Source organism: Lacerta agilis, chromosome 15 (assembly GCF_009819535.1).
Source record: "Lacerta agilis isolate rLacAgi1 chromosome 15, rLacAgi1.pri, whole genome shotgun sequence".
NCBI classification, from domain to species: Eukaryota; Metazoa; Chordata; class Lepidosauria; order Squamata; family Lacertidae; genus Lacerta; species Lacerta agilis.
This window is the reverse complement of record NC_046326.1, coordinates 30,491,222-30,519,166: the sequence shown is the minus strand read 5'-3', so window position 1 is coordinate 30,519,166 and position 27,945 is coordinate 30,491,222. Positions and strand designations below refer to the sequence as shown.

Sequence of the window (27,945 nt, the reverse complement as noted above, 5' to 3'; positions counted from 1 at the left end):
GTACAGCGAAGGATCCGTCTGCCTGGGATCAATAGGCAGGGAGTTCCAAAGTTCAGGTGCCGCCACACTGAAAGATTGACAAATGTGGAACAGGTATTATGTGGCATCTGTAACAGAGCCAGATCTGCATATCGGAACTGAACCAGATTAAGGGATGCATGCAAGCCTCAGAAGTCTCCTCGCTCCAGCAGAAGTGCAGGAGCCGCCCATCCTCCTTAGCTTGTGGTCATGCTCCCAGCTGGCTGCCATGGAGACGAGGGTTAAGTCAGGCCATTTCAGAATGTGGCTCCCGGCCTGCATTTTCCGCTGCTCTTTCACAACATGAAAAGCCATCGCAGGGGTGTCTGTGCAAAGGTTTGCCTCCTTTGCTGCTCTTTCTCCCCTACCGTGTTTCTCCTAAAATAAGACATGGCCATAAAATAAGCCATAGCAGGATTTCTATGCATTTGCGAAATATAAGTCGTTCCCCGAAAATAAGCCATACCCCGAAAATAAGCCATAGTGACGCGGTACCTCCCATTAAAACAGCCTGGAGAGGCGTGGCTATACAGCATACCAATGCAACGCGGTTAAAATAAGACATCCCCTGAAAATAAGCCATACTGTGTTTTGTTGAGGGGAAAAAAATATAAGACGGTGTCTTATTTTATGAGAAACACGGTAGCGTCGCAAACTCCTCTGACACGCTCACCTAAATCAGGAACAGCCTTGGGGAGGGTGCAAAGGTCCCTGTTTGGAACAGGTTAGGTGAGAGCAGAGGTTTGCGTGCCAAGGGGTGGCGGTCACCCGAGTTTGCCAGGGTTCAAAACCTCTGCTCTCTGGCAGGCGTCTTCTTCCAGGAGAACATTCAGCACGCAATCCCAGGCCCTGCCTGAAAACAAGAGACAGGGTAGGCCCCAGGAAGTCAAAGGGAGGAGCTGCAGCTCAACAGGGCTGCCTGACTGGACCTTGTGAAGGAGTTACCAGACGGTAGCAGCCCAGAAGGGCCGCCCCACCTTTTGAAGTAGCAGAGGGGAACTTTTGATTTCCTACCCCCAGTTGAGGACAGCGTGGTAAGCTGTCAAGGGCTGCATGCTGACCGTGGGTCTAGCCAGGGGGGCAAGGAGGCAGCTGCACTCCTCCATCAAGTAAATAAATAAAAATACTTAACCAATCACATCTCACATAGCTCGGTTCTGCCCCCCTGGCATAAGTCCAGCCCCCCCAACATAAATCTTGGCTATGCCCATGATGGTGGCAGTGGCTCATAGCCGGTGTGGGTGGGCTCAGAGACAAAACTGGGCACCCCTTCTCTCTCTCTCTCTTTCGCTCCCTCATTCTGACACCCCTTTCTCACTTGCTCTTTCTGAGACTCCTCCGTCTCTTGACACCCCTTTTTCTAACCGTCTCTTTCTGACATCCCTTTCTCTTTTTCTGAGACTCCTTCTCCCTCTCTGACACCCATTTCTCTCTCTAGATAATGCTCTTTCTCTTTCTGAAACCCCTTTCTCTCTTGCCCTGCCTGAGACACCTCTCTAACACCCCTTTTTCTCTGTGTATAATTCTTTCTGGTCCCCTTTTCTCTCTTGCTCTTTCTGAGACTCTGTCTCCCCCTCTGACACCCCCGTTTCTCTCTGTATAACTGTATCACTCCATCTGACACCCCTTTCACTCTTTCTCTTTCTGTGACCCCTTCTGCCTCCCTCTGACACCCTTTTTCCTCTTTCTGTCGGAGACGGTTTTTAAACTTTTCGGACTGCTTCCCCTGCATCCCTTCCAATAGGCGGAGCGAGGAGGTTGCCTCAAGTGGTAGACGCTAAGGGGTGGCAGTTCAGTGTTGGACGATAGAACGGTGTGCGAATTACGCACCCTGCTCTACATTCCCTTAAATTAACCTGCTGCTCTCACGGTGTGATGGAGGATGTTGGGTCCATCACCAGCACTGAAGATCCAACAGCCTGTTTGTTCAGCTTCCATCTGTGAAATGCCATATGCCTTGTCCTTCAGACAAAAAAAGTTACGTGTTTTTTGGGACGTTTTGTACAGAATCAATCATATCTGGTGGTAAAAGGAAAAAGCCTCCAGTTATTGATTCTGTACAAACTAACACATTGTAAAGTTCCTTTTGTGTAATTGTTTTATCTCTGGTGATGTTGTTGCCGATTTTTCTCTGTTTGGATTTATGATTTTCTGTGCTGCTGGCTTTTGCCGTAATAAAACTGACTGACTGATTCTGTACAAAACGTCCCAAAAAAACACATAATTACTGGGGATTTCTTTTCCCCCAGCCGCACTATGAGAACTCAATAGAAGGTCAACCGAAAAGAGTATTTCTCTCAAGGACCCAGAAGTTGATCACACGTAAACTTGGAAAATACTGCATGTACCTGGAAAGGACTTCAACTGGATTTCTGTTGTTTAGTACATAAAATAGTTTTGAACGAGGTTCTCATCCCCACATCTCTCTTTCTTTCAGATCAACAACACGTTTGCTAAGGGTGTGTTAAACCTGCAATATCGAAGGTCGTCCACCCTGGAATTGAAGTAGGTTAAGCTGCTTCTCCCAGAGGCGTACTGAGCTGCTTGGCTGCTGGGGGCGGCAAGCCAAGTGGCACCCCCCGGGGGTGGGGCCTCGGTCTGTAGTGTATGAGTCATGATGTCATGATGCATGTGCTACGGAGCGCAGCCCGGGCGGACTGCGCATGTCTGCAGCAGCCTGGGCGGACTGCGCATGTCTGCAGCAGCCTGGGCGGACTGTGCATGTCTGCACATGCGCAGTCCTGTGGGTTGCTGTGGACATGCGCAGTCTGCCTGGACTCCCAAGCTGCCGCCTGGTAGCCCTTCCGCATGAGCAGCCACTGCACGGAAGGGGTGCCGGGCAGCGGCTTGGGAGTCCGGGTGGACTGCGCATGTCCGCAGCAGCCTGGGCGGACTGTGCATGTCCGCACATGCACAGTCTGCGCAGGCTGCTGCGGACATGCGCAGGCTGCCTGGACTCCCAAGCTGCTGCCCGGCACCCCTTCCATGCAGTGGCTGCTCGTGCGGAAGGGCTACCAGGTGGCGGCTTGGAAGTCACACTCGCGGGTGTGGTGGCGCAGAGTGTCACCCTCCCCAGGCTGGAACACGGGGCGGACCGCCCCCAACACCCCGCCCTCGCTACGCCACTGGCTTCTCCTGCAGTTCACTGTTAACTAAAGAAAATAAATGTGTCTATATTTGCCCTTGAAATCTGATGAATACAGAGTTTAGGCTCTTCCTATATTGGCTAGGTGGGTGTCCATGAAAGGAGCCCTTAGGTCTCTCCAGAGCTCCTCTCCTCCCCAGTAGGGCACAGGAGGAGGAAACACTTTTTGGAATGCATTTGAAAGTTTGACACTCTCCAACTTGGTCTCAATAGGGACTGGGGACTAACTTAAATTTTCAATCCAAGTGGGTTAAAAGCACAACTTTTAAAAGGACAGAATAGAATAAAGAGGTTTGATAAATGTTTTAAAATTACTATATGTGATTATATCACAAGCATAAATGTCTCTAACAAACATGACCTTACTAGACTGCCAAATACACAAGATGGCCCTAGTGCTTCTGCTTATTAGGGTTGCCAACTTAGTAAAATCCATCTTTAAAGATACAAGATGCATTTAATCTCAACAGGGTGACTGGTGCATCACCTGAATCTGAGTCTGTCTGGAGCTCGATAAAATAAGCAGTCAAATAAGCAGGCTTGGATTCTAAAGCTGCCAGCCAAGGAGGGGGGGAAACAGTATCAGTTTGCTGTTGTGCAAGTGGAAAGAGAGAAGGGACTGGGGATGATTGAGTCAAAAGGAAGGATGGGGAAAAAATTTGGTTCTGTTTATGCTTAAAGGTGAATCTGCCGAATCCAGGAACGTTTATATATAATATAGCAGGGTTAAACGTTTACTTATTTAAATTTACACAGCAGCAAGTGGATTGCTGACTCATTTGTGTCCTTTTTAATAATTATGTCTTCTACCTTCCTGCCTTCTTGGTTGTTAATCCCTTTTGTCCCTCTTAAAAGAAAAATACAAATGAATCTTAATGATAACAAAATAAACTAGTTTACTGTCAGATTCATTGAGTACATACTTAGGTTACAAAAGATATAAACTATATATTAGATATTAGTGAGTCCTAAAAAGACTCCATTAAGAGCATTTACTACTTAACACTTCTATCAGCAGCAGCCTAACCGACCAACGGACCAAACTGACTGTCACATAAAGGCAGTTAGTCATCTCTTAGAATGTTGGATTTGACTGACATATTCCACAAAATGCAATCACTCTTTGGAATTTGCATGTCTTAAAATTTTGCAACAGAGCTTGCAAACCAAGTAAATGTGTGCAAAAAAAGAAGCTTGTATTTTTGAAAGTGACAAATGAAAGTGCTTATGGGGAAATGGCTTGTAAAAATGGCTTTATTTTTCCACTAAAAGTGAGACACTAGTCCTCATGATTCTCCATAAAGGTCTGATTTAGGACATGCCATAGATTGAACCTGTAACCTTCTGCATTCAGAGTACATGCTCTACCACAAAGCTACAACTTTCTTCGCAATGTGCATAGTTTTGAGGGGAGGCCAGCAGGGATTAGGCAGGAGAACCTCTTTGGGGGCCTGCCATCTCCTGATTTATTTTTCCAGGGCTGGCCCAAAATCCAGAACCTCAGAGCCACCAAGTTTTCGCAGAGGCACTCAATCGTTGAAACTGAGCCCCAACAACGTGACCCAGGAAATGAAGCGTGGCTACCGGGAAACTCACAATGAAACTGGAGTCCAGGTGGATGCAGAGAACATACATATTGAAGGTGAGCTGTGCCACTAAAGTACACTATTTATTTATTCAATTCAAATTATTTTTATCCCGCTCTCAAACAAACAAACAAAGACTTCTGGAGGTTCTAACTGTTCACTGAAAAAAAAACACCAAGGCAGCATTAACTGTTGAAGGCAAGAGGTTAGTATGCCACCTTGAGCTCTTTGGAGAAAAGGTGGGATATAAATATCATAAAAATAATAATATTCTCCTTAATCTCTGCATTTCTAAAGAGATCGCGCACTTCACCAGAGAATGATCCCCTTGTAGAGAGCCAGACTTCCTCCTTTCCTTTCTTCCTTCCTTCCTTCCTTCCTTCCTTCCTTCCTTCCTTCCTTCCATCCATCTGTGATTTTCTCTACTTATTTAACAAGCATTGCTTATTCTGCTCCAACCCACTAGCAGATTTAATCCATCAGATACACACAGATCTCTTTTCTGTATGTGACACCAGAATTATGGAATTAAGTTACAAGGTACTACATTGTCCTAGCAGGGCGTGCAAACACTGCCAATATATTTGCCAAGGAGGGAGGCAACAGACTCTTATGTAGTCTGCCAAAGGCCGGAAATGTAGATAGACCTACTTGATTAGGAGGGGCCAGATCCTCTGCCCACAATCCTCTGAGCTGTTCTGTTAAAAACTTTCATGCCTGTCTGTGTTCTGCAGCCCCACACCAGCATAGAATCACCCCTTTCATTTTTTAAAAGTTACACATGCTTCTCTCAAGCTTCTGGTCCTCAGGGTTGTGTCGTGGACTATAGTAGGCGATGAACGTGGGAGTTGGCAGGATCACCAGGGCGGGGCTTCAGCACCCTGGACAGCTGATTTCTCCTCTTCCCTGATTACCAGATATATACAGTGCTGAGGTTCCATCTCTGACACCTCCAGCGTGTAAACATTAGTATTGTTAATTGTTTAGATTGTTTTTGTTTTTATTACGATTCTATTACATATTTTGTGCTTTGTATATTGTAACTTTGTGTTGTGGACTGCCCTGAGACCTACAAGTATAGGGTGGTATACAAATGTAATAAATAAAATAAATGAAAAATGGATCTAGGAGGTAGGTTTGGCAGGGAAAGAGACCTCTTTCTGGCTGAGACCCTGAAGACACTCTAAATCAGGGCCCCCCTCCACCCAGAACTCCTCCATTGTCCATGGGCCACCTGTCAATCACTTGCTGTCATATGACATGGATTCATATTTGATCCAGCAGTTTGCAACTGTGGGATTGGAAGTCCACTCTAAGTGTGCTCATCAAAAAGAATTCAAGTCACCTCTGCAAGTGTCTACACCAATACTCCATATTGGGGGAAGCCAATATGGCACCCTCCAGATGTTATTGGACTATTACTCCAATCATCGCTTGCTATTGACCCATGTTGGCAGGCCTGATGGGAATTGGAGTCCAACAACATCTGGAGGCCACCACCATACTGGCCTGATGGGCTTTACTTAGCCTAAGGCATCTTCGTATGTACTTTTGCCTACCTGTTTTCAAGATTTAGAATTCAAGTTGTTGGTTTCTTAAAGGATCAGAATATGCAGAATATGAAGAACACCAGTTGTTTGTGAACCCAAAGGAACTCTGATATTTGATACAAACCGGTTCGTCTCCCCCACGTTTAGATTACAGCGGCTTCTGTTTGTCGAAACCGTCGTTGCTGTCCGTTAATGGTGTGGGTGACAACGCAGGCACCCAGAAGGATCACAAAAGCAACTGGGGTGGCAAAGATCTGCAAAACAATGGAAAATGGCCTTGGGCAGCCACTGTCCTGAAGGGCGGAGAGCCCATTTGTGCAGGAAGCCTGATTGCAGAAAACTGGGTGCTGAGCGCCAGGAGCTGTGTAGAATCTGGGTGAGTTTCCAGAATGCCATTGCTGACATTTATTTTCTGTGCTGAAAGGTCAATGCACGGTGGCATCCCTAAAAGAAGAGGGCCTGTTCCTTTCAAGCATGGCTACAGGGTTTGGTTGGGAAGTTGCAACCTTGGAGTCCAGTCCTACAGTTCCCCTCTCACCTGGACATATTTTGCTTTTATTCACAAGAACATAGGAAGCTGCCTTGTACTGAATCAGACCTTTGGTCCATCTGGCTCAGTATTGTCTGCCCTGACCGGCAGCAGTTCTCTGTAGTTTCAAACAGGGTCTTTCTTTCCCAGATTTACCTGGAGAAGCAAGGGATTGAACCTGGGACCTTCTGCATACCGTGCAGATGCCCGTCCTTATTCTAAATTATGATTGTGATTGTCATTATGATTATATTTATTTAGAATAGAATAGAATAGAATAGAATAGAATAGAATAGAATAATAATTTATTGGCCAAGTACATTTTTCAATATACTCGGAATTTGCTTTGGCTACATTACAATGTAAATTTACAGAGCAAGAGCCGAGGCTGCCCTTCTCGGCGCCTCTTAAGCTGTGTTGGTGAATGTAGGCCCGCCTCCTAGGCCCGATGGAGTTGGCCAGAGGAGGGAGCGGTCTTCCCACTCACAGCAGCAGCAACAGCAGCAGTGTTCCGGAGGCTTCTCTGGAGCCTCTTAAGCTGTGTTGGTGAGTGTAGGCCTGCCTCCTAGGCCCGATGGAGATGGCCAGAGGAGGGAGCGGTCTTCCCACTCACAGCAGCAGCAACAGCAGCAATGTTCCGGAGGCTTCTCTGGAGCCTCTTAAGCTGTGGCGGTTGAGTGTAGGCCCGCCTCCTAGGCCCGATGGAGTTGGCCAGAGGAGGGAGCGGTCTTCCCACTCACAGCAGCAGCAACAGCAGCAGTGTTCTGGAGGCTTCTCTGGAGCCTCTTAAGCTGTGTTGGTGAGTGTAGGCCTGCCTCCTAGGCCCGATGGAGAATCCCTCCTTCCCCCCCCCCCCCGACGGGCTCAAGGTGGCTTACACAAATTAAAACCATAAAGATAAAATACAAAAAGCTTAAAACATATATACATAAAAGATACACACACACACACACACACACACACACACACACACACACACGGTTTTACATAGAGATTATACATCACAAGCATAACAATTCCAAAGAAAAAAACAAAAAAAGAGACGGGGGGGAGATTCTCTTGAACCTTTGAACCTCCCTCCCTCCCTCCATGTGTTCCATTTCTAAATTTTATTCCTGCATATTTTACTGTAATCTATCTATTATATGAGGGACACGGGTGGCGCTGTCGTCTAAACCACAGAGCCTAGGGCTTGCCGATCAGAAGGTCGGTGGCTCGAATCCCTGTGACGGGGTGAGCTCCCGTTGCTCGGTCCCTGCTCCTGCCAACCTAGCAGTTCGAAAGCACGTCAGAGTGCAAGTAGATAAATAGGTACCGCTCCGGCGGGAAGGTAAACAGCGTTTCCGTGCGCTGCTCTGGTTCGCCAGAAGTGGCTTAGCCAGTAAAGCGAGGTGAGCGCCGCAACTCCAGAGTTGTCCGCGACTGGACCTAACAGTCAGGGGTCCCTTTATCTTTACCTTTCTATTATATATCCATCATATCCAAAGTTCATGTTACTTTCCAAGTATCATTGTATTCCTCCCAATGATTACAACTGTTTACAGTGGTCTCTCAATATGTTAAAAAGTTATTCCAGTCTTTCACAAATATTCGGTCTTCCTGGTTTCTGATCTTTCCTGTCAATCTTACCAGTTTGACCTATCCCATCAGCTTGGTCTGCCACTCTTCTCTGGTCGGTACTTTTTCTTCTTTCCATCTCTGGGCTAAGAGCATCCTTGCTGCTGTCGTTGAATACATAAACAGTCTTTTCTTTTGGTAGTTCCACACCTATGATTCCTAACAAAAAAGCCTCGGGAAAATATATAGATATAGATATACTTTAATTACTTTTAAACTAAATAAATAATTAAACTCTAATAGAATTAAAGCAATTTAAAAACAAATCTATTAAAACACAAATAATAAAAGCAGCACAGCACTATTTAAAAGCCCTTTCCAGGAAAAACAGTCATTTCCTAAAGGTCTGTTGGAAGAAAACAGTCTTCACCTGCCGGCAGAAGGACAGCAAGGAGGGGACCAGTCTAGCCTCTCTAGGGAGGGAGTTCCAAATCCTGGGAGCCGAAACCAAGAAGGCCCTCTCCTGCATCCTCACCAAGCATGCCTGTGAGGTGGTGGGATTAAGAGAAGGGCCTCCTCTGAAGATCTCAGAGCCCAGGCAGGTTCATATGGAAAATACAGTCCTTCAGACAGTCTGAGCCTCAGTTTGCCCAGTTCAGACTATGGCACTGGCAATTTGATTCATCTTTTGACTATTTCAAGTTACCATTCTCAACAAAGTACCACATGGAATACTTCAGTAAGCTTTGCAGTCGTGGGATAAGAGGCAGGGTCATCTTGTGCATCAGGAACTGGTAAAGACACAGAAAGCAGAGTGTAGGAATAAATGGGCAGTTCTCCCAATGGAGGGATGCAGAAAGTGGAGTCCCACAAGGATCTCTAATGGGACTCGTACTTTATAAGATGTTCTAGAGTTAGGGATGAGCAGTGATGTGGCCCAGTTTGCCGATGAGACCAAATTGCTTGGGGTGGTTAAAACAAAAAGGGGTCATGAAGAGCTACAAAGGGATCTCTCCCAACTGAGTGAAAGGGCAGTAAGATGGCAAAAGCAATTCACTGTAAGCAAGTGTAAACTGATGCATACCACAGCAAAAATAAATAAATCTTAATTTTGCATAGACGCTCATGGGGTCTGAACTGGCAGAGACTGACTAGGAATAAGACCTTGGGTTCATAGTGGATAGTTCAACTGAAGACATTGACCCAATGTGCGGCAACTGTGAAAAAGGCAAATTCGATTTTGGGGGTCATTATAAAAGGGATTTCTGAGAATCACAAGCAGGGAGAGTGCTGTTGCATTCAGGTCCTACCTGGGATCTTCCCACTGGGACATCTGGTTGGTCCCTTGAGAGAACAGGAAGCTAAACTAGTTTGGCCTGACCTCTGCTTATGTTCTTAAACTGTTTTAATGACTTTACTGCTTTATTACTAGAATCATAGAACTGTAGAGTTGGCTAGGATCCAAAGTTCAAGGTTTATTATTGTTTGGAGCCAATTATCATTACAGTATTATGTTTTTAGATGCGCTGTAAGCCTCCCAGAGTGGCTGGGGAAACTCATTCAGATGGGTTGGGTATAAATATAATAATAATAATAATAATAATAATAATAATAATAATAGGAAGAAGAAGAACAACAACAACAACAAAACAACTACTGCTGCTGCTGCTGCTGCTGCTGCTACTACTACTACTACATTAAATGCAGCGTAAGCCAGGGACAAACTCTGAAAACACAAACAAACATGATTTAAAACATTCATTTAATTTAAAGCTATCCTTAACAGTTTTTTGTCCCCATGACATCTGGTATTAGAGGTATATTTTCCCTGCACACATTTGGCAAAATAGCTGCCTAATCTAGGCCAGTGGCCATCTTGGAGCAGAGAGTTCCACAGAGGTTATTCAGTACCTAAGCATAGTACAGAGTTCTTCTGACCAATCAATCAACAATCTTGCTATGAGGAAAATGAGATAGCAGCAGCATCAGGAATGGTTTAAACCGGGTTTAAAAACAATCGCTGTGTTTTCTTCATAGAATTGTAAGAATGAACTGCAGTTTATGATCCCTGTCAATCGTTTATCCTATAAAATTTCTCAACCCACCAAATTACGGTAACCTCAGCACACGTCTTGCTCAACTGCAAATCTGGCTCCTCCTGTCTATCTCAATTTATCTGGCTTTGTCAATAACTGTGAAATCTGAGTTTGGCTGTCTGCTGATGAAATTAGCAGTGCAAGCCTCTACATGTCACATCAAAGTAAGTCTCAATGAATTCAATGGGGCTTATTACCAGGTAAGTGTGTATACAATGGTAACTTAAGCCACTTATTTGGTTTGAAGTAATGACTCCGGTGGTGCAGTTACAGCTATATGTCAGTCTTATTGCATTAGCCAGTTGGCATGACACATACCGGTAATCAAAACCTGGAAATGTTAGATTTTCTGCAGCACAGTTTAAGAACCTAAGAAGAGCCTGCTGGATCAGGCCAAAGGCCCGTCAAGTCCATCATCCTGATCTCACAGTGGCCAACCAGATGCCCCAAAAGGGAAACCAGGAAGCAGGATTTGAGCACAGGAACGCTGTCCCCTCCTGCAGTTTCCAGCAACTGTGGCATTCAGAAGCATTGCTGCCTCCAACCATGGAGGCAGAGCATAGCCATCAAGGCTAATATATATTGATAGCCCCCTTCTCCGTGAATTTATCCTATCCTTTCTAAAGCCATCTAGGTTGGTGCCCATCACTGCCTCCTGTTGGGGCGAGTTCCATAGTTTAACTATGTACTGCGTGAAGAAGTCCTTTCTTTGGTCTGTTCCGAATCTTACAACCTTCAGCTTCATGGGATGTCCACTAGCTCTAGTGTTATGAGAAAGGGAGAAAAACTTTGCTCTGCCCACTTTCTTCATACCATTCATAATTTTATAAACATTCTTTATGACACAATGGTGAACGAGTTCAGCACAGGATCTGGCTAAAGGCAAAAGGAATCGACCCATTTCCTTGATGAAGTGACTTTGATTTAACATAAAAAAGATAATAGTAACAATAAAAATAGCTATAACAATGGTTATGTTCTGTCTCCATGGTTGGAGGCAGCAATGCTTCTGAATGCCAGTTGATGGAAACCACAGGGGGGAGGGAGTGCCCTTGTGCTTGAATCCTGCTTGCAAGTTTCCCACCACCACCACCGAGCATCTGGTTGGCCACTGTGAGATCAGGATGCTGGAATAGATGGGCCACTGGTCTGATCCAGAAGGCTCTTATGTTATACAGCCATGCCTTGGTTGTCGAACGGAATCTGTTCCAGAAGTCTGTTTGACTTCCAAAAACGTTAGAAAACCAATAGCTGCATAAACCGCATCAGACGTTCGGGTTCCAACGAATGTTTGGAACACTCACTTCCGGGTTTGCAGCGTTCAGGAACCGAAACGTTTGAGTCTCAAGGCGTTCAAGAACCAAGGTACGACTGTATTCTTTTCTAATGTTCCAGTGAGCGGGACATGGGTTGGTTAAAACCCTCTCTCTCTCTCTCTCTCTCTCTCTCTCTCTCTCTCTCTCTCTCTCTCTCTCTCTCTCTGTGTGTGTGTGTGTGTGTGTGTGAAGGCTTTTAGATTAAATTCTGCATTAGGGCTCCATACTTTCACCTCACCCCGCCCCCCTTGCAATGCAATCTGAGCATTTTTGTGGCCCGTACCAGAATTCCATACTCTGACTGCACATTCCAGAAGCAGGCACACTGCCCCAACAAACTCACTGAGTTGTGCATTGAGAAAGTTGCCTCATTCCCAAGCACATCTAGAAACCTGTGTTGCAAAATTCTGCAGTGTGTAAAAGCAATGGGGCCTGGTGCTCGCAGTCCAACCTTGTATCCTGTGCACCATGTACAGAGACACGGAATCAGAGGGAGCTGGAAGATGGTGACACCCAGCTTTCAGTGCCCGCAAGGAAGGGCAAACCACCCACTCGCCCACGTCCTCACAATTCAGCTTTTCCAACTCTACAATATCCTTCATAGGTTAAGGTCCCAATTGTGTGAGCAGGGGAAAGCCTGAGCAAAAAGATAAGAAGTCTTCACAAGACAACTGATGTGTTCCATATTTGGCAGAGGGAAGGGCATTCTCACATGAACAGGAGTAGCAGCAGAAAACACCCATTTTCGGGAAACTGCCCTGTGATATTCTGAAGGGTGCAGTGCCGCAAGTAGAATTTCCTTGATAATCTTCAGAAGAGGCTTTAAAAGAGGATGGGACACGTTCACGGAGAAGAGGGCTATTGATGGCTATTAGCCATTATGGTTGTGCTCTGCCTCAACAGTTGGAGTCAGTCGTGCTTCTGGTGCTCAGGACCTGCTTGTGGGTTTCCCTTGGGGGCCTCTGGGTGGCCACCGTGAGAACAGGATGCTGGACTAGATGGGTCCCCATTGGCCTGACCAAGCAGGCTCTTCTAATTTGTTTCTTCTGTACCAGTACTACAGGTGTTTATTAGTTATTTATTTTATTTACTATATTCATATGCCACCTTTATCTTCCAAGGAGCTCAAGGTGGTGTAATTGGTTTTCCTCCTTCCCATTTCACCCTCACAACAACCCTGTGAGGTAGGTTAGATGGTGAGATGGTGACTGGCCCCAGGTCACCCAATGAGCTTTGCATAACCCTATACAAGCCTGATGACTCTGTTGCGATGCCATCCTCTCCCCCTTGCCCCCCATCACATGTAACTTCCAGCCTGTCTTTTTGTTTTTGCAGAAACATCTCCTTGTACTCTGTAAAGCTCGCCTCAGCAGAGCAGATTTCTTCAGATGAGCTATATCCAGTTGCCAAGATCACCTCTCGCTCGTCAGGTGCCCAGGATGATGTCGCATTAGTCCAGCTGGCAAAACTGGCACCCATCACATCGACCACGCGTCCCATTTGCCTTCCTGACCCGCTCCACGTTGTACCACCTGGGACTGGGTGCTGGGCGATAGGATCAAAGGAACGTGGTGGTAAGGCACAGGTATTTCTGTCTCTGGAGGCTGGGAGTGCCTCATGGGGATGGGGCAAAATTTAATTCCATTCTCACTTAAAGTCATATATCTATCTACCTAATTTGCAGTTTCTGAAACAATATGGGAACCGAAATGCAGCCATCCTTTGAAATTTACACTTCTCCAAATTTTGTGGTGCAGTTCTCAAGCAAAGTAATGTGTACAAAAAGGCATAGACTAGTGCAGTGTGGCTCCCAAAGTTTTGGGGGCCACCCCTCCCCCTCTTTCCACAAACTCATCCCCAGAGCCCGCTACCCTACCCTACAAAAAAACATTATTCAGAATAGCGGTTTGCACAACCCAATAAGATAATAACACATCAAAATTCAAAACAGTAGCAATTAATCACAATTTATTCAAAATCCAATTAAAACAATTTAGTTTAATTAATTCAACAAAATGGATGGACTTGATCCCATTATATCAGCTTTTCAAGGCCTGATACTCATTTAGCAAGAGTATGACTAAGCCGCTTCTGGAGAACCAGAGCAGCGCACAGAAACGCCCTTTACGTTCCCGCCAGAGTGGTACCTATTTATCTACTTGCATTTTGACATGCTTTCGAACTGCTAGGTTGACAGGTGCAGGGACCAAGCAATGGGAGCTCACACTGTCGCAGGGATTCGAACCACCGACCTTCTGATCAGCAAGCCCTAGGCTCTGTGGTTTAACCCACAGCGCCACCCGTGTCCCTTTATTATTTGTACTCCACCTATTATTATTACAGTGGTGCCTTGGTTCTCAAAAGTAACCCATTCCGGAAGTCAGTTTTACTTCCGAAACGTTCCAAAACCAAGGTGCGGCTTCGGATTGGCGCAGGTGCCCTGGAAACAATAGCTGATAGCTGCAACGGATGTTCGGCTTCTGAAAAACATTTGAAAACCAGAACACTTACTTCTGGGTTTTCAGCATCCGGGAGCTGAAATGTTCAAGTACCAAGGCGTTTGAGAACCAAGGTTCCACTGTATTAGCAGTACTGTAGTAGTAGTAGTAGTAGTAGTACCACCGCACTCATCTGACTGGGTTGCCCCAGCCACCCTGGGCAGCTTCCAACAAAATATAAAGACATCCAACATGTACTGTTTATGAATTTCGAAACAGTTTGATAGTGTTATATAAATATTGTCAATATATTATTAGCCTACATGCTGCTTGATGTTGTTCAGGAATGCTGTACAGCTGGAAATATATAGGAAAATAGGAAGGTGTCTTGTCCAGACAATGGACCCATTTATAGCTCAGTATTGTCTACACGGACAGGTAGCAACTGACAGGGTTTCAGGCAGGACACTTTCCCAGCCCTTACCTGGGATTTTTATATTTTGGTAAAGGATTTTAAAATTTGATATCATGATGTTATATAAAACAAAAACCACAGTTGTAACAGCAGATGAAAATTAAAAGATGAAAAGCAAAACTACGAAATAGGCACATAAGAATGAGTACAGTTGCACATGGGTTAAGTCTAAGTAAGGACCAATACCAATGCAATTGCTGTAGCACCTCTTCAGGAGGCCCTCTGAAAACCCTGTGAATTATAGAAAAGTCACCCTATAGGTTTATTTAGGATATACCAGCAATATTTCCAGTCGGAGGACATTTCTAACTCATTGGCTCCCACAAGAGGTTTGTTTGTATACTACACTTTCACATTAGAAAATACTGACCCTCTGGTTTGTCTTCAGAATCTTACAAATAAGAGGTCTTATAAACGGCACTGGTTGTTTGCTGGTCTGGTTTATCCTTGTCATCAAAAATGTAAACATATACCCCCGAAACAAGAATGGCTGGGGAAATCGTGGGGTACTATTTCTCTCTTGCAAACTGTCTTGAAGAGATAAAACGAGGAATGTGTAAAAGCATTGCAGGGATCTTGGGTAAAGTTTGGCAATAGAAAAGCATAGTCCGTGAGTTAGCATAAGCAGATTTCACATTGCTCCACAGACAGGGAGCCCCGTGCATCGAAATTTGAAGTGTAATGAGAGCTATTTATGGGAGACTTTTGAGCAGCCAAGGTTGATGGGCATGGAGGAGAAAAGATCAGAAGCCACAGGGAGAAAGAGCAAAGAGGGCAGGCAGATCCTTAAGAGGCTTGTGGCGTTCCTTTCCAGCAGCTCACCCCGACATCCTTCAGTGGACCATGACCTCGCTGGACAGCTGTGTCCCCACCTCTTCCTTGGTCTCCACCTGTGCACAGCCATCCAACCTCAAAAAGGAGGCTCAGGTAATTACCCTCTTGCTTTGAATTTCATGGATGGTGGCTATGCTCTGCCTCCAGGGTCAGAGGCGCTGATGCTTCTGAATACAGCTGCTAGCTTTCCAATTGCAATCCTCTGGCATTTCATCTTCACATTTTGGTTTTCTCTCTCTCTTGATAGCTGAGCACAGGAGGGCTTTTTGTCTGCCCAGGAGAGGATGGGCAGCTTTACCTGGAGGGAATCTTTACATCTTCAGTGGAAAGTCAAAGCAAAGGAAAGGAGATCAGCCAATCAGCCACCTTTGTGCGTGTCGCCCCTTTAGTTCCATGGATCAGCTCTCAACTGCTCCCGAAAAGGGGCGTGAGAGTCCTCGGCCAGCTAAAACAGGACCCTCTGGGCTCCTTGTGATTGGGGTTTGTCGAGGACCACATGTGTATTCACAGTAGAGTTGGAAAGGACCCCAAGAGTCATCTAGTCCAAACCCCTGCAATGCAGGAAACACAACTAAAGCATCACTGGCAGACGGCTATTCAACCTTTGCTTAAAAACCTCCAAGGAAGGAGAGTCCACCACCTTCGAAGGGAGTCTGTTCCACTGTCAAGTTCTTACTGTCAGAAAGTTCTTTCAAATGTTTAGTCAGACTCTCCTTTCTTCTCACTTGAAGCCACTGGTTCATGTCCTACCCTCTGGAGAAGGATAAAACAAACTTGCTCTCTTCCATGTGACAGCTGTGTAGATATCAGAAGCTGGCTATGTTACCTTCTCTTGGTCTCCTTTTGCAGGATAAACCTTCAAAGCTTGAGCCGTAGAGCCAGCAAGATTTTGTTCAATGGGAGACTGTGAGGTGGGCTTCCTCTTTTTTAGAACAGCTTCCCCCAAACCTGGTAGCTTTCCAGATGTTATTGGACTACAACTTCCATCCTCCCTCCCTATGTCAGGTGAGGCTGATGGGCATTGGGGGAGTCCATCATCATCTGGAGAGCTGCAGGCAATCCCCATCCCTGCAGTACAGTGTCCATCCAGAGGCCCAGTTTCTGGGGAACACAAGGCAAAGGCTACTGGACTCAGGTCCTGCTTTTGGGATTCCCAGAATCACCTTGTTGGGCAGGGTGAGAAGCAGGATGAACCTTTTGCCTGATCTTTTATGTAGGCATTTGGATCCTAGCCTTTGAAAGCATTTCTTATACAGATTGTATTTTATTAAGTCTATAGATTTCCATATCCTCTCATGTGAGTGAATTTAGATAGTTCTTCCGCAGAAGTAGCTGCTTTGCATGGCTTGACTTTTATCTTTTACCGTGGTGGGTTTTCCATTTCACTGATAGTTGTTCAGAGTTCAGAAAGGTCTTTTGGCAGAAAAAGTGGCTTATAAATAAAGTAAGGCGACTTCTTCAATGGTTTTGTGCATTCTCTCTCTCCCAACCACCAACAAGGGTGGGGAACCTTTGGCCCTCCAAGTGTGGTTGGACTACAGTTCGCAGCATGCTGGCTGGGGCTGATGGGGAGGAGTTTTAATATGGGAACAGCCATGGCTTCCCCACACATACCCCTATCACACATCAATGCCTCATTAAAGCACCTTAAAAAACCATCTACACACAGCATTATGGCCCCTTTAAAAGCCAGGAGGAATAGTGATGTTTTGTGGGCAAACAAGGAGGGTGCAAAGAGGTTCGTCCAGATGTTTCAAGTTGTTTATATTCCAGATCAAACTGCACACAGGCCGTCCATTTTTAAAAGATTTATTATGTCTCGTCATAAACTCTGTTGACTGTAGGAAATGCCAGCCCTGGAGCAAACCAATCAGTTGTCCAAAGAGTTCAAAAGAAAGGATGGGATAATGCCTCATTCTCCCTATCTCTATCTCTGTGACATCAGGCATTGAATCTGGGGACTGAAAATGTCCAGCACAACTCAGTACAGCTCAGAATGAAGGACCTATGTCCCCATATGGTCAGACAGCACACAGACGGCTCCCCCTGCAGTGCTCCTCCCACCCAGCAACCAGCTCCCACACCATCATACCAAAGAGCCAGCTAGCTTGAGAGGTTTCCACACAAAAATTGGAGGAGACGTCCATAAACCACAGTATGGCAATCACTTTATTTGGACCAGCCGAAGTGTCATAAAGTCAAATCCCAAGCTTGGAAGGGACATTGCGGGTCATCTAGTCCATCCCCCTGCTACAGCACTCCTGACAGATGGTAACCTTTCCAGCTAGGCACGAGGAAGCGTTCAACATCTCCAAAACTGCTCATTAGGCTGGATTGTAAATGAAACAAGGGGGAGGGTTTTGGTTTTTGCAATTTGCAACTGTCATGGGGTGCAGTTCAGAATGGCTTGTGCAGCTTAGCCTCTGCCAAGGCCTCCTGGGAACATAGAAGATACGGTATGACTGTTCTCCCACTGGCTTAAAAATATAAATTTGGTTGTGTCGCTGGCACTGAGCAAGGCACATAGGTCCCTTTGTGAGGCACAGGGTGATAGGAAACAGCCATTAATCTTTGTACAAGATATATTTGGTCTATGTATGTTTTGGGATAAGACTGAGCACTTGTTTGTAAGTCTCCTCTCTCCCCTTTCCTCACTTCATGGAACTTAGGAAGCTGCATTCTAGCAAGGTCAGAGTATTTGTCTGCCCAGCCACATCTACTCTGACTAAATGATGCTCTCCATCACCTGCGACCCAGTCTTTTTTAAGATACCAGAGACTGAATATTGGACCTTTTTTTGAACAAAGCGGGAGCTCTGCCACTGAGCTATAGCCCTCCCCAGAAGTGTAATGCAAACCAGCATTATTTCATACATAGTCACAATGATTTTTATCAGTAGCAAGATAACCCCCAAACCCAAATGAAGATACCTGTAAAAAATAAATCAGAGCTGTAGGCTACAGTCCCTGATTCGGGGTGTCTGTGGTTGCAGACCCAAGTCCTGTAGAAAGCTCACCTCAAGACACCATGCTTTCAAGCAGGTACTAGCTGCCACCTTTCCATACCCTTATGAAATCACATGTGTAGGATGCCCCATCCAAGGGTTCAGGGTTCATAACAATTCAAGACACACATATACAGAAAAGGCACAGTAGAAATTTACCAGTCCTGGCCCAGCAAGCCACCCTCTGAAAAGATAAAACCACTTGAAATCATTTTGTAAGATTGCTCAAACTTGGGTATAACAAGGAGATGGAGCCCTGGACTTGTGGAGATCTGTGTGTTACACTGACGATCGAGTAGAGATAATACCATCATCTGATTGTAAGGGGATGCCACAAGACATGGAGAGAGGGTGGTTTCTTTGGTACACTGAGCTGAAGCTGTTTAGGACTTTAAAAATCCTTCATCCACCTGGAGGAGACTCCCATCTTGGAGGGAAAACCTTTGCTGATCCTCACATAAACTGCAGGCAGTAGAATGCAGGAATTTCACCCTACGTGAACTCGGCAAATCTCTGCTGATTCTGACGCTGCTCCTGCAGCTGGAAACCCAGGTGCATGGGGGACACTGGAGCAATCTGTCCTCTTGGGTCCCCCTGAGTCAGACCCACTGAAATGCTGCGAGCTGGATCCTGGCGGAGATTGGAAATGGTGCTGGATGCATGACCCTCCAAGGGAACCAGTGCACTGATTCAACACAGGACCGGGCATGCACTGCGGCTGAGTTCCAGGGAGGCGTGTACTGGGGTGTTGCATATGAACAGCAAGCAAGGAGGGAGGAGAGGAGCTGTGATAGCTCTGAGTGGGGTAAGAACCAGGTGCTGGGTTTAGCCTGAAGAGAAGAGAGGAGAGGCATCATTCCAGATAAAATAAATGACTTCTTCACACAGCACATAGTTAAACAATGGCAACTTGCTCCTATAGAAAGAAGCAATGGCCAGCAACCTAGATGGATTTAAAAGAGGATTAGACAACTTGATGGAGGAGAGGGCTATCAATATACAGGATATTAACTTTGATGGCTATACTCTGCCTCTGCAGTTGGAAGCAGCAATGCTTTTGAATACCAGTTGCTGGAAACTCCATGAGGGGAGAGGGCTCTAATGCTTGGGTCCTGCTTGAAGGTTTCCCATTGGGGCATCTGGCTGGACTAGACAGGCCACTAGCCTGATCCAGCAGGGCTATTCATATGTTTTTATGTTCTTATCTAAAGCCAATCGAGCACATGACTCCCTTACTGGGATTGGCATACTTACTTCCTGCTCTGAGAAGCCCTTCTCTCTGCTATAGACCCTGGAACATACTTCATTCCTGGTATTCTCTTCAGCAGACGGAAAGGGAACTTTTTATCCAGACGAGAGACTGTTGATTCGGGGAGATCTGCACCGAAGCAGTAGCCGTAACCATCTGAGTTTGGCAAGTAGCTAAGGAAGAGCTAGAAAAAGAGCACAGGCTGTCTCCCTATGGTGCATTATTTTATACTCCTGTAGCTCAGCCTCCCCATAGTCACTCTTTCTGTTCTAAAATAAAAAGGCACTGACACTGTAGCCTTTTCTCACAACGAGAGTGCTCCAGATGTCCTGATTATTTTGGTTGACCTTTTATTTATTTATTTTTACATTTCTATCCTACTAATCCTCCAAAGAGCCCAAGGTGGTATACGTGGTTCTTCCTTGCTCTCCCTTTAGCAGTGACCCTGGGAGGTTGGACAGACTGAGAGACTGACTGGCCCAAGAGTCGGGAGTTTAAACCCTGGTCTCTCCCGGCTTCCGGTTTGGTGCCGGATAATGGCGGAGGCGGAGCTGAAGAGCTCCCGTCCCCGGGGGGTTTTAGGGGTCTCCTTGTCTGCGCCAAGGGCCCCTTAAAGCCACGGGAAGAGCGTCCCGTGGACCGCGGCCTCGTGGGTCCCAGACGTGCCGTCTCTGCTCTTGATTGACCCTCGTAAGGGGGGGAAATCAAGCGAGCGGAGCTCCGACACGGGACTGGAGAGGCGGATGCACCCCCCCAGGAGATCAAAGCAGCGATTCTGCCAGACCTGAGCACCAAGCTTTTCCTGCTAACTTCAAAGAAAAAAGAAGAACCCCGGCTGCTGTAAGTACGGGACTAATTGGATTTACATTTGAATAATTGGCAACCGGGAGGGATGTTAAAAGGAAGCCCGTCCCTCTCCTTTGTTGTGCAGAGGAGGTAATTAAGTTTCAAGTGGCTGCAGCTGCATCACTGGAAACAATGTTGCTACGAAGCACTTTGACAGAGAAAATGGATTAAACCCCTGTGAGGGGGTTGAAGATTTTGGAAATATCTCTTCTGTGGCTTTTGGAATTATTTTTGGCACCCTGTCTCAGGGAAAATGGCGCTGGAAAACTAGTACGCAAGATGGAAAATTACTGACATTTGACACCCTTTGTCTTCTCCAACCATGCTTGCTTTCGCTTTTAAACTGATTCTAGATCCGGGTATTACCCAGGAACAAAGAACAATCCTTCTGCAATTGGAGTTTGTGAATCGGAAAATGGACTGGTTAGGGCGTAATTTCAAAGAAATTTGTTGTGGAGCAGGAGAGACCAGCCAGATTTGGGAGAATTTTGATAACTTGGAAGCAGACTTCTCCAGGGAACTGGGGGAGGTGCTGGAGAAATGGGACGAATTGATTCAGCAACCCCAGGTAAATGGACGGCCCTGGTGCAGTGAGAGACACAGGGCTGTTGTTTTGACTGGAGCTACAAGATCCAGTCTCTGGAGTGGGAGTCCAGAGATGAAGGTGAGAAGATTTTTGAAGACACGAGTGGAAGAAAATCAAAATTCCGAAATGGAGTTGCTGGGAGAGGAAAGGAGGAGATTTATAAACTATAAGATGACACTGAACAAGGACAACAGAGGGGAATGTAAAGATGAATGGTGGGGGGGCATGGGAGAGAGCAGAAAAATGGTAAGAAGGGGAATAGGGTGAAAATGATAAAAATTGAATTAGGATGGATTTATGGTACCCTGAAGATAGTGTGTTAAGATTTTAGGATTTTGATGTTAAGTTTTAAGATTTTGATGTTACGATTTTGGGAATTTTGAACTAGTGAAGAGATATGTAACTGATTAATAGCAGCAGCTTAAGTGAAAAGAAGTATAAGATTGATTTAAGAATTATTTCATGATATTATAAGATGTTAAGTTTTTATGATAGTATAAAAGGTTGGATAATGAATTGTAATGTTAAAAATGGATGTTACCAAAGTATATTAGTATTGAAGGCAGAGGAGGGAAAGCGGGGGAGGTCCCTTTAGAAGATCAGAAATTAGATTTCGTTAAGTAGTAAGAGATAGATTGGTGTTCCAGTTTAGGTATGTATTGGTTTTGTTTTTGTTTTAATTGTTCTCTTTGTCGATTGTGTTTATGTAATGTGCTTTTATTGTGTTAATGTTGGTGTTTATGTTATGTTATGTTCTTTTCTTGTTTTACTGGAAAATAATAAAAATCTTATTAAAAAAAAATAAATAAACCCTGGTCTCTCCCAGATCCTAGTTCACAATAACCAAATTCAATTTTGACCAGGAAAGGGTCCTAATAGCCAGATAAAGAGGTTTGGAGGGCCCCATTCAGCATTTCCCCAAACTGGCTTATGGGAATCTATTCAAAAGGATACAGATGTCTCCAATTAAGAGGCCGCAGATGTTCCCCAGGAGAGAGGAACTTAGAATAAGCCAAGCCACGCAAATCAGGACCCATGGCACCAGTGCCACATGCATGTTGACCCCAAACAGCAGTGTCCTCCTCATCTGGGAGCGGGCAATGGATGCAGCCAGCATGGCAAAAGCCACAGGCACAAAGCCTTTGGCATCTGTCACTTCCCAGAGCCTGGAAAGGGCAGCCCAGAGCATCAGGTAGAGCAGAGCTATGGAAACGGCAAAAGCCACAGTGAGGAAGCAGTGTCTCACAGTGCCCACGGTCTTCTCAAAGCTGCCAGCGAAGTACCAAATGATGATGGCGCCACATACCAAGGAGATCACATTCTCATATACACAGATGTAGGTCACCAGCCTATATACTGAGATGGGAGGAAAATGCCATGTTGGTAAATGATACCCTGTTCCTACATAAGGAGCAACACAGTAAGCTGCCTTGCACTGGGTAAGTCCCTCAAGCTCAGTGTTGCCCACACTGACAGGCAGTGGTTCTCCAGGCTTTCAAACTGGTGGACACTTGCAGCCCTATCTGGAGATGTCGTTGGGGGCTCAACCTGGGACCTCTGCATGCACAGCAGATGCTCTGCCCCTGAACTTTTACTTAAAAGCTTCAGTCCCCGTTACTCTAAACAAAGGGCTGGTTTAAAGAGGAACATAGGAAGCTGCCTTATACTGACTATTGGTTCACCTAGCTCAGTCTTGTGTAGCTCTCCAGGGTTTCAGACCCATGCTCTCTTTTTCCCCAGCCCTCACTAGACATACAGTTAGGTAATGAACCTGAGACATGCAAAACGGATGCTCTAACCCCATGGTTCCCAATGTGGGGCACACGCCCCACAGGGGGGCAATTCAATTTGATTTTTAAGAGGAGCAATTCGAGAATGAGTTATTAACAGCGAATGGCCTTGTAGGCTTCCTCCACGTGAATAGTTCACTTTTTGAATAATAAGAATTATATATAACGGTGAGGGGACATCGGGATTTGAGAGATGCTTAGGTGGGGCATGGCCAAAAAAAGGTTGGGAACCACTGCTCTAACCACTGAGGTCAAGGCCTTAGCGTAGGAGTCTCGAGTTCCTCCTCCCTTGACTCAGGACCCCCAACGACCCTACCCCCCCCCATTTTGGCAATAACCGCCCCCCGTCGAAAAGAAAGGGGGGGTCGGTGTTCCTCCGCCTCACCCTGTCCCTCCAGCACCGCCTCGGGGCGCAGAGAAAAGGCCGAAGAAAGGTCTCCCGGCAGGCCCCACTCCGCGCCCCACCGCAGCAGGCTCGGCCCAGAGGTCAGGAAGGAGAGCAGCACCGTCAGGCAGGTCGCCACCGGCAGCCGCTCCATCCTCCTCCTGCTTCCCCAGAGTCCAACTGCCGGGATCAGAAGTACTTCCGCCTCCCCCTGGTTTTGCTTCCGGGTCCTTTGTGGTTGCGTCCGTTGCCAAGGTGCCTGCAGGATGTCTCTCTCGTTCCGCTCCACGTTGCTGAGGGAGGAGGGCGGGCGCCGCGGCGCCTGCTTCCGATAGTATGGCGCCTATTGCAGCCACGCCCACCGCCTCTCCTGGTCCTTGTGGACTCAGTGGAGGGAGACTCTCGCTCCCTGCGGGCTGAGGTGATTGGTGGGAGGTGACGTCAATCCCTGTAGTAGTTAAAGGGGAGGGACGTGGCTGAGGGAGAGATTGGTTCCTTTGGGGCGTGGTTAAGGGAGAGGCGTGGTCAGCGAAGGAGAGCAGTTAGAGAGGCGTGGCCACTAAGGGCGTGGCCGACCGGGATTGCTTTCCCAAGGGGCTGAATGAGAGAGCTTCCTGGGGGCGTGGTTAAACGAGAGCCAAGGTCCATGATGGGCGTGGCTCTAATGGGCGTGGCTAAAGTAGAGGCGAACACTGAGATGGCACTTGTAACACTATTATTTTCGGCATGTATTAAATTTTGCCTTCTGCTTGGCTTACGTCCATTTACTTTGTTAACAGTGTCAGCCTTTTTAACTCACAGAGGTGATTTAAATCGTCTCCATGTAGGCGGCCTTTGCAAGGACAAAGACCCAAAGGAAGAGGCTCGACAATCGCCACTCATTGCTGGGTGAGCAAAGGCAGCAACATACAGTATTTCATTGCAGATCCTGGGCTAAGTTGTCCCTGCTACATTCGGGCAACCTTTTAAGTTACATACAGCCAAGTTCAAAAGTTCCGTTTTCTCCTCAGGCGTATTGGATGTGAAGAGATGGCCCCAATTTTCCAGAGGTGGAGCCCACTCTACTTCCCTCATTTAATAATGTTGGGGGCATCCCTCAAGTCTTCAGAAAGGCTGGCCAGATACCATAAATGAAGTGCATAGATTTGAATCACAAAAAATGTGCCAGTTTAGAACTTATTTTATTTTATGCAATAAATGTAATTTGAAAAGATCAAGAACTATTTTCTTCAACAGTTATTGCAGCAAGAGCTAAATACTGGAGATAAGAAAAAATGCCTATATTTAAAGGATATACCCTCCCAGTCCACTAACTTGCTATTTTGGCCAAATATATTCACTATTTAAGTATTAAAAGAAGGAAGGCAGTGTTCTCTTCTGCAGAAAATATCCTCAGGCCTAACCCCTAAACATCTGTGTTGCCACCAGGGCCCAACAAAGGGTTGGAAGGTATTAGCTGATCACAAATGTCCAGCTGCCCCTCTCCAGCGTGTGGGGAAATACAGATATCATAATGCTGTTATAAAAATCTATGTTGCAGCTGCATTTGTAATATTGTGCATGGTTCTGGTTACAAATAATTTTTGTAAAGTTTGAAAAGGTTCAGAAATAGCAAACAAAGTCCATAGTCGGAGGCAGCAATGCTTCTGAATACCAGTTGCTGGAAGCCACAGGAGGGGAGAGGTCTCTCATGCTCAGATCCTGCTTGTGGGTTTTGCTTTGGGACATCTGCTTGGCTACCATGATAAGAAGATGCTGAACCAGGTGAGCCATTGGCCTGACCAGCAGGTTCTTCTTATGTGAACATCTGGCTGGCCACTGGTTGGTTGGAGGATGTTGGTCTAGATATACCTTGGTCTGATCCTGCAGAGCTCCTTGGGTCTTCTCAGAAGAAGACGTTCACTGTGCAAGTGTGGCAACAGGAATTGTGGGGCTCCCTGGCTTTCCTACCAGGCCTGCACTCTTGTGTCTTCCACAGGAGCCTGGCCAGAGGAGATGCAGCAGAGACAAGCTTGTCTTCAAATGATTTGCTTCTTAAAGGCACCAGAAGAGGACGAGGGAAAGAAACAGCAGCACTCCCCACAAACGCCCCATGCACAAACTTCCCTGCCCTCGAATCCAATGGGCATTTATTACACTTGCAGAATTAGACGGTTTCTTGGTTGGGTTCAAACTCGGCTGCTTGTCGTCCGGCTTTCCGGCTGCTGCATCGGTGAGCGTCCTCTCCAGATGGACCGGCCGGCCGTTTTGGTCGCAAGCCACAACAATGTATCTCAAGCTGCTGGCTTCTGCCACATATTCGCAGTCGTTCCCGTGTCCCTGAGAGAGCCTGCAGTTTGTGATACGGAACTTTTTGGGGCTCTTTTTGTATTCCTGGTTCCGGATCACGTATGGTTCCCCCGCCGTGCACGCCTGGTTGACGGCTTGCTCAGGAGCGTGGATGAAAGTGTTGAGCCGCTTGCACTCGCTGTCGGTCAGAGAGATCTGCTTGTTCCGCATCTCACTGTTGCATTGGTTGTGGTCTATGTGATCCAGGAATGTGACGTGCTTCCTCTGGAAGGCCTTTGGGCTTTGAGCATGGGAGACGCTGGTGGTGGAGATGGCAAGGAGGAACAGGCCCAGCAGAGGCGTGATTCTTGAAGCCATCCTGTCCGGCCGCACCTGCAGGGTTTGAGTACGTACATCTTTAATAGAACTGTGATGAAACACAGGGCAAATCTGCAGCTTTAACAATCTTTCAGTGGGCTGTGTCCAGCAATAGTCTTACAGAGCAGAGACTGCTGGAACCATCACAAGGCACAGGCATCCCCACATGCCTTGCCCAATCCCCCTGCCTTGGACACTTATAGGAACACAGGAAGCTAACTTATACGGAGTCAAACAATTGGTCCTTCCAGCTCAGTACTGCCTACACTGGCTGGCAGCAGCTCTCCAGAATTTCAGGCAAGAATCTCTCCCATCCCTACCTGGAGATGCCAGCAGGGATTGAACCTGGGATTGAAACCCCAAGCTAGGGCTCTTCTCATAAGGAAGAGCTGATGCTTAAGCATTTTGCTCTTTTCCTCTCTTGATGCTTTTGTAGAGAATGCTCTTTGCCTTTTTGGCAGGGCCATGGATATTTTAAATACTTTTGAAATATTAGGGTTTTGGTTTTCGAATTTGTGCTCTTCTATATCTATTTGTTCTTTGTAAGCCGCCTTGGGGGTGGGTGGGTGGGTGGGTAGGGCTTCCCCTTCAGCCAAAAGGTGTTAAGTATATAAAGAAACAGAACACTACAAAGTAGACCCGTTTAAAGTAATGGATAGGACTAACTTGGTTGGTTCCCTTCGTTTCAATGGGTCTGCTTTAAAAAAAATCATTTCACAAAATTGATACACAGCTCAATTGCAATAAAACAGGGTTGCCGTATTTCAAGAGGTATCAATCCGGATATTTGTTGAGCATTTTTTGGGCGATCGCCCAAAAAGTTGTTGAGATTTTTTTGGGGGGGGCAGAGTTGTTGAGCTCGCCCCCCAGCTATCCACCACCGCCAAGCCACCCGCGCCAAAGCCAGAGCCTGAACCCAAGCTACGAGCACACAACAACTCCCCAAACCCTGGACATTTGCTTTTATATTTAAACCCCCCCCCCACCCCGAGATAGCCAAAAGAGGACATGTCTGGGATTTCCCAGACGTATGGCAACTAAATAAAATCTCCAAGAGGTTTACCAAAAGAATAAAACAGCAAAATGATCAGTTAAAAAGAACAACTAAAACGTTCAAAAATAATTAAAACCAGCTATACGCTAAGCATTATATATGGCTGGAAAGGCAAAATGTTTTTAAGAGGCACCGAAGAGAGTACAGCAAAGGCACGGCTGCCTGATTGTCAATAGGCAGGCAGTTCCACAATATAGATGCTTCCACACTAACAGAGCAACGTCTTACAAGTGCCGAATGATTATTGCTGCTCCCTCTAATAGAAAACTCAAGTGGCCCAGTGTTGACTAGACTGGAGTCTAAATGTGGTTCACTGAGAAACCAGTGGGCTGCATCAGAATATATCTGCAGGAATGTGGAGCTTCGCAGCAACACAAAAATAAAATTAAATTATGGAAAACAAATGAGAAACCTAGCCCCACCTCTTCTCAGAAGCCCAACCCAATGAGGACTGTGCGTATCCAGCAGCTGTGAAATGTTGTGTGTCAGCTGGAAAAGGAAAACACAGGGAATGGCCTGCGGAAGGAGAGCATGGCTAGCTGGCTGGCACATTGAACAGGAACACTCCTGTAGGGAATGTGGATAATGCTGCAACATTTTGTTGCAGGAGGCACTTTTGCTCATGCCAAGGTCCCTTGCAAAAGAAAATAAAGCAGAAAATAAAATTCAGGGGGCGGCCAGGGAGGGGGAGATTAATGGAATCATGGAATTGTAGAGTTGGAGGAGACCCTGCAGAAATACACAGCAGCCCAAAACAGGGATCAAACCTGCAACCTTGGCATTATCAGCACCATGCTCTAACCAACTGTGCTATCTAGTAAAGGGAAAGAGAGGAAGGCAA

The 27,945-nt window shown here is 46.2% G+C and overlaps 3 protein-coding genes across 3 annotated transcripts in view; 1 reads left to right on the top strand and 2 right to left on the bottom strand.

Annotated features, from left to right (window-relative positions):
- Window positions 1-16,051, top strand: part of LOC117060357 (serine proteinase stubble-like) — a 31,382-nt gene extending 15,331 nt beyond the window's left edge. Inside the window, exons 4-9 of the mRNA XM_033172574.1 lie at window positions 2,456-2,523; window positions 4,642-4,805; window positions 6,447-6,675; window positions 13,133-13,371; window positions 15,525-15,637; window positions 15,792-16,051. Of these exons, the coding sequence (XP_033028465.1) occupies window positions 2,456-2,523; window positions 4,642-4,805; window positions 6,447-6,675; window positions 13,133-13,371; window positions 15,525-15,637; window positions 15,792-16,019 (1,041 nt within the window). The 3' untranslated portion in view covers window positions 16,020-16,051. The remainder of the gene's footprint in view (window positions 1-2,455; window positions 2,524-4,641; window positions 4,806-6,446; window positions 6,676-13,132; window positions 13,372-15,524; window positions 15,638-15,791) is intronic.
- A 1,639-nt stretch (window positions 16,052-17,690) lies between these two features.
- Window positions 17,691-23,641, bottom strand: RHBDD2 (rhomboid domain containing 2). Its single transcript, XM_033172122.1, has 4 exons — window positions 23,405-23,641; window positions 22,184-22,585; window positions 19,803-19,953; window positions 17,691-19,378 (listed from the first exon to the last, which is right to left on the bottom strand). Exons 1-4 carry the CDS (start codon window positions 23,556-23,558, stop codon window positions 19,036-19,038), a joined length of 1,050 nt encoding a protein of 349 aa, XP_033028013.1. The 5' UTR covers window positions 23,559-23,641; the 3' UTR covers window positions 17,691-19,035.
- A 571-nt stretch (window positions 23,642-24,212) lies between these two features.
- LOC117060356 (ribonuclease pancreatic-like) lies at window positions 24,213-26,050 on the bottom strand. Its single transcript, XM_033172573.1, has 2 exons — window positions 25,541-26,050; window positions 24,213-24,236 (listed from the first exon to the last, which is right to left on the bottom strand). The coding sequence occupies exons 1-2, from the start codon at window positions 26,048-26,050 to the stop codon at window positions 24,213-24,215; spliced, it is 534 nt and encodes a 177-aa protein (XP_033028464.1).
- Window positions 26,051-27,945: the final 1,895 nt, after the last annotated feature.